Raw genomic sequence first — 6,522 nt, 5'->3', positions numbered from 1 at the left:
TTTGCGTATCGTTTTGGAGTGCAATTCTTGAACTTGTGCTAGCATACGAAGTGGATTTTGATGGTAAATGAACGCAGACGCTGCTTCTGTTTTATACCCAGGAGCTAGATTGAAGGATTAATCGTTTATATCGTTTTTTGTTTTTTTTTGGTGCTTATAGTGGAAGCGCCGATTCACGATCGGAACATTTTATACTGTTTTTGAAGGCGAATAGTGAAAAGTTAGCACTTTACCCTGCGGTTTGGTCTTATTTAGAGTTTCATAAAGACGTGCCTACTGTGATCTCCATGGACTGACCTCACCTGTGTGGTGTGCTCATTCACCAAATTAAAGGCAATAAAATGATTAAAAATGACTTTTTTTTTTTTTAAATCTCTTTATTTTCCTTGTTTATCTTGAGCTGGAGGCCAATGCAGACTATTTTTATTTTTTTGCTCAGTCATGATTGTTATAGTTGAATAATCATGTGAGGTTTCCGTGTCGTCTGCAGTGACGAAATTATGGAAACATTTGATTTTACAGCTTTGAACTGGAAACATTTTACTGCCTTTTGACTGTTTTTTATGGCTGGAGGAGAAATGATTACCTTTTTTTTCCCTTGATGGACTCATCCGTGCCCCACCTTCTTTACGCCGACTTTTAACCTATTGACGTTCCCTGAGCTCAACGGGTGAAATGTGGACAAATCCACACTTGAATCTCAACTTTTAATCCAGTTTCTATTCCCTGTAATGCGTCTGGATCCCCCCGATTCACTAAAATATCCCAGTGGACAATAGTGCAGGATATTTTGAGTTTTTCTGGGGGGGAAAGAAAAAAAAAATCTACTTTTAAAGCAAAGGGCAGTGATGCTCAGACATCGAATCTGCATCCCGATCCGAGTTTGAGTCCTGTTGATCATTTACAGCCTCACACACCTGCCAGGAAGCTGCATCTAGGCAATGAGGAAGTCTTGCGTTTTGCTCAACAAAAGAATCAGAAGCCTCCCTGCTCATTGTTTTCACTCCGGCGGTTCCAATTCTTGAAGACGACTTCACCGGGAGCCCGACAACAAGGTACGTGAATTCAATTCTACTTTCTATATAGATATTAGTCAGGAAATCCATTTATCACATGGTTTCACTCTTAAATCTAGTTTTTAAAGCACTATTTCTAAAAGGTAATGTTTTAAATGTATGATAATTTGTTCATTATTTGAAATCTAAGGGATTATTTGTGAAGCTTATTTAGAAAATAAGCCCGATAAGGTTATTTACTGTTGGAGGAAATGAGCTAAAGCTGGATCAAGATGATGGATTTAAAAAACGTTTCAGTTCTACACTGAATACTCCCAAATCCATCACCTTTTTTTGATGTTTGTGCTGAAGAGCTGTTAAAATTCCTAAGTTGCCAGAAAGCAAACACTCTTGTAAATATGCATTTGACATTTTAATAATTATTAATTGTATATATATGTGTGCTTTAATTTAGATTAACATTATTTTACTTTTCTACACTTATTAATATTCTCATTTTGGTGTAGAAAAGGCAGTAAAAACATTTCACGGCACATTTCACTGTGTATAATTGTCTGTGACAAACAAAGGACTTGTTAAATTACATTGGAAGTTTATATTTACAAGTACGTAATATTAATATTTAAAGCATGCCTGTCAAACTGAAAACGTGAGAATGGTGAATTCTGTTCTTTTTTTTTAAACTCTATTTTCATTTTTCCCGTTTTTCTTCTTGACGGTAAACACAAAGAAAGAACAAAACAGCAACACCAACACAATAAGAATAAATAAATAAATACATAAAAAAAACTAAAATAAAATAAAATAAAAAAAACACAGAAAAAGCAAACAATTAACAATAATTCTAATAATAAAAAATAATAATAAATTGTGCTCACATTGACAATATTAATAAGACAAGGTCATTTAGCCTAATTCATTATTATTATAATAATTCTTTATAGGCAAGACTTGGAAAGGGTTTCACTGTTATTTCAAATCGTGGCTGAGATTGAAAACATCTCGTATCAATTGTACATGGGTAGGAAATAAATAAAAAAATTTGACCTCTAAAGAGGCTTAAAAATACAGAAATAGAAAAGCTTTCAATTAAAGAGCCACAATTTAAAGAAACAAAAATATTTTCTGGTTGACTGTGAAACAATAAAACGATGTCTGGCTTAATGTGTTACTCGAGTCTTTAGTTTGTGTGTAAAATTAAAGTGTAACTCCTTCCTCCTACATCACAGAAAAGGATTATAAAGGGGAGGAGCCTGAGGAGGAGAGATCTACACAACGTCAATTTAACAACAAAAAGCTCCAAATCAATATTCCTTTGACCAAGGACGTTTGTAATCTGAATTTGCTCAGTCAATAATAAGCGTCGTCGTCTCGTTGCAAAACGGAAGGTGGGACGATATTGGGCAACAGGAAGTGATGAAATGATGTGTTTATGGCAGGATTATAATCCCGCGGTTGCTCACCACCTCTTGTTTCCATCCCGTCAGAGTCTGAGGCTGGACGCCATGCCCTCGCCCGCGAGCCGGCGTCCGGAGACTCGCCCATGACCTACCTGGCTCACACGGCCCACGCCCAGCTCGCCGCCCTGTGGGCGTCCAGCGTGGGCTGGACGCTGACCGCCGTGGCCCTGGGCCTCATCCAGTGGCGGGTGTGGCTGGTGGAGGAGAGCGAGGCGGTCAGCTCGGGCGTGGCGTGGGTGGGCGTCTGGCGGGCGTGCTTCAACAGCCGCACCGAGGTGACGCCGGGCCTCCGGGTGATGCACTGCACGTACATCGACGCCACGGCGGCCTTCGCGCCGCCGGAGATCGTGGCGGCTCAAGTCCTCATGCTGCTGTCCGTGCTGGTGGGGCTCGGCGGGAACGCCGGCGGCGTCTACTCCATGAGGAACGTCTACTTCGGCGTGGCGAAGGGCTCGGCGTGGTTCGTCGCCACGGGCGCGCTGTGCCTCCTGGCCGCCGCCATGGCGCTCGTGCCCCTCCTCTGGAACCTGACGTCGGTGGCGAGGAACCAGACCATCGACTTCCCCCCCGACTTCAAGCTGCCGCCGGCGCCCGCCTCGCAGCACGCCGGCTGCGGCATCGCGGTGGGGCTGGTGGGGGCCGCCCTCATGCTCGTCTCCGGCGTCGTCTTCTGCAAGTACAAGGCTCCGAAAAGAGCTGAGCGGTGGACGCACGGCGCCGTGGCGCCGGCCGGCACGGCGTTGGCGGTCCTCAAGGGGAAGGACAACCCCGTGTTCCAATCACACGAACGCTTGTGACTTCCTGTAGTCTTTACCCGACACCACGGTTCATAGGTTACATCGTCTTCATCAGGACCGACGAGCGACTGCTGTACCGAGCACTTTATGGACTCGCCGTCCTGAACCAGGAAACGGCGCCACGACGGGATGAGATTATAGAACAATTCTCTCCGCGTTCACATTTTTATCCCCCGCCATGGCTGATAGGCCCCGAAGGGGGATCTTGAAACAGTCTCCGTCCGTACGGCCGTCCGTTCGAACGTTTCTACCTATATCTCGGCAACCCCTGGGCCCACAGTGACCAAACTTCACATGTGGATACATCTCAGAGGGGGAAGGGATACTATCGTGACCTTGACCTAATTTGCATATTAAGTAGGTTGCAGGGTCACGAAGTGCTTAAAAACACATTTTGGGCTCTGGAGGCCTAGGTTTTTGAGCTAGGGCTCTGAAATTTTATACACACATGAGACACACTCCAGGGATAACCTCCAGTACACCAAGTGACCTGACCTTGACCTTGAAGATTGGTAGGGTCTGAGGTTTGCTCGTCATGGTTGCACAATACATGTATTTTCATATAAACATTTCTCCTCATTTCTCAGCAGTTCCTGGGCCCACAGTCACCAAACTTCACACATGGACACTCCACCTGGGGAGAAGGGGCACCTAAAGGGGCATATAAAGCCCTCCGGCGGGGGATTAGCCGAGCAACGGCCTTCTTGTATAATCTGCTTCTGAAGCCGTTTGTAAGATTTCAACTGTGCTATTTTGTATTTTTAAAACCTCAGTTATGCGTTTCGTGATGGAAATTAATATATTATACTCAATTGAAACGAGTAGACCTTGTATTTGTTTTTTTGTTGTTTTTTTTTCACAACCAAGCTCTAGAACTTAAGTTATAAAGCAGTTTATTATGTTGAATTTAACTTGAATACATGTTAATGCAGTTCACCTTTGGCACGGAATAACTCCTAAATGTATTTAATACTGTGAAATATTCTGTTAATCTGGTTTAAAGGGGGGGGGCAATTACTTAAAAACTATTTCTCACTTTAGGTTTGAACATTTTTTTCTCATTTAAAATGAGTGATTAAGGTTAACAAAAAAAGAAATGGGAGATAAAAGAAAAGGGAATGAAGAAAGAAAGTAAAAGGTAGATAAAGAGTAATATCTTGTATTAAAAACTAAAGTGAGAAAAAGTGCAAATGGTAGGATTATACAAGTCTGTACTTCCTACCCTCATCCAAAGATGTAAAGCGAGTGATGTATATGAAAAATGGTGTGCTATTGCTAAAACACTTTGTGCTCTACTTATCTTGATTTTTGTCGTTTTTTTTACTGATGCCATTTGAATAAATATTCACTCATTTATAGATGTGAATGTATTTAATTGCTCAAAATCAAGCTGCCGTTGTATTTTTCATCCTCTGAGCTGTGTGACGCCATTATTTCGAGTCCAACAATTCCACCTGGGCTGTCCAGTCAGTTTGTTTTGATCTGACCAGTGAAATAGGAGCAAAATTAACTTTGAAAAAAATACAATTTAAAGGGGGTCATATTTAGCAAAATTCACTTCCTAAAGGTTTTCCAGCAGTACGACTCGTCTCCAGACCTGGAACGAGGCCCGAGAAGTGTAGAAAGTGTGTCCTCTCTCTCTCTCTCTGGCTTGTTTCAGGTTTTAAAATGTGTGTTGCTCCAACCAGCCAATCGGAAATCAAACCCTATATACAGGTGCTGGTCATATTATTAGAACACCATGAAAAAGTTGATTTATTTCAGTAATTATATTCAGAACGTGAAACTTACATATATCAATTCATTACACACAGTTATATATTTGAAATGTTTATTTCTTTTAATTTGGATGATTAGTACTGACAATTACTGAAAATCACAAATTCAGTATCTCAGAAAATTTGAATATTAGTTACGACTAATACAAAAATTATTTTTTTTAGAAATGTGGGCCAACTGAAAAGTATGAACATGGAAAGTTTCACTGTGTGCAGGAGCCAAGTCATGTTGGAAAATGAATTCTTCACCTCCATAAAGTTGGTCAGCGGCAGGAAGCATAAAGTGTAAAACTTCCTGGTGGACTGCTGCATTGACCCTGGACCTCCGGAGACACAGTGGACCAACACCAGCAGAGGACACGGCACCAGACCAGTACTGACTGTGGACATTTGCCACTGGACTTCAGGCAACGTGGATTCTGTGCCTCCCCTGTCTTCCTCCAGACTCTGGGACCTTGATTTCCAAAGGAGATACAAAATGTACTTTCATGTAGAAACAGAACGTTGGACCACTCAGCAGCAGTCCAGTCCTTTTTGTCTTGAGCCCAGGCGAGACGCTTTTGACGCCGTCTCTTATTCAAGAGCGGCTTGACGCGAGGAATGCGACAGCTGAAGCCCAGATCTTGCATCCGTCGGTGCGTGGTGGTTCTTGAAGCACTGATTCCAGCTGCAGTCCACTCTTTGTGGATCTCCCCCACATTTTGGAATGGGTTTCGTTTGACAATCCGCTCCAGGGTGCAGTTATCCCTCTTGCTTGTACACTTTTTTTCGACCACATCTTTTCCTTCCCTTCGCCACTCTATTAATGTGCTTTTGGACACAGAGCTCTGTGAACATCCAACCTCTTTGGCAATGACCTTTTGTGTCTTGCCTTCCTTCTTTAAAGTGTCACTGGTCATCTTTTGGACAGTTGTCAGACCATTTAAAGGCTTTTCCAGGTGTTTTGAGTTAATTAGCTAGTTAGTGTGGCACCAGGTGTCTTCAATATCTGACCTTTTCACCATATTCTAATTTTCTGAGATAATGAATTTAGGGTTTTCATTGGTTGTCAGCTATAATCATCCTTTTTTTGGCAAAAAAACACTTGAAATATATCAGTCTGTTTGGAATGAATATATACATTCTACACGTTTGACTTTCTAAGTGGAATTAATGAAATAAATCAACTTTTTTCATGCAACTGTAGCGTCATGGGGGGGTTTAGCCAATCACAATCAAGGTAGGCTCCTCCCCCTTTGACTCCTCCCATAATCAGGCAGCTCTGCTCTGGCACATGGCGCCACGAGAGGAAGCACTTCCTCCTCTTCCCATAGATGTGTGGGCGGAGCCAGTCCAGCTCACACAGACACAGCAGATTCTGAATGCAGCTCCTATGGTTGAAAAAAAAAATCAAGGAAAAGTAGGATTTGGGGTAATAAACTCTGAATACAATATTTTTGGAGCAACGAGAACGAGAGCTGGATAACATGAC

At 42.3% G+C, this 6,522-nt stretch overlaps 1 protein-coding gene across 1 annotated transcript; it reads left to right on the top strand.

Annotated features, from left to right (window-relative positions):
- Positions 1-2,559: 2,559 nt before the first annotated feature.
- cldn34a (claudin 34a) lies at positions 2,560-3,273 on the top strand (the record flags this gene model as incomplete). Its single annotated transcript, XM_080519741.1, has 1 exon — positions 2,560-3,273. One exon carries the CDS (start codon positions 2,560-2,562, stop codon positions 3,271-3,273), a length of 714 nt encoding a protein of 237 aa, XP_080375867.1.
- Positions 3,274-6,522: the final 3,249 nt, after the last annotated feature.

This window comes from Blennius ocellaris (genome assembly GCF_963422515.1).
Source record: "Blennius ocellaris genome assembly, chromosome: 24".
Classification (NCBI taxonomy): domain Eukaryota; kingdom Metazoa; phylum Chordata; class Actinopteri; order Blenniiformes; family Blenniidae; genus Blennius; species Blennius ocellaris.
The sequence above is the reverse complement of the archived record's forward strand: the minus strand, read 5'-3'. Positions and strand labels throughout refer to the sequence as shown.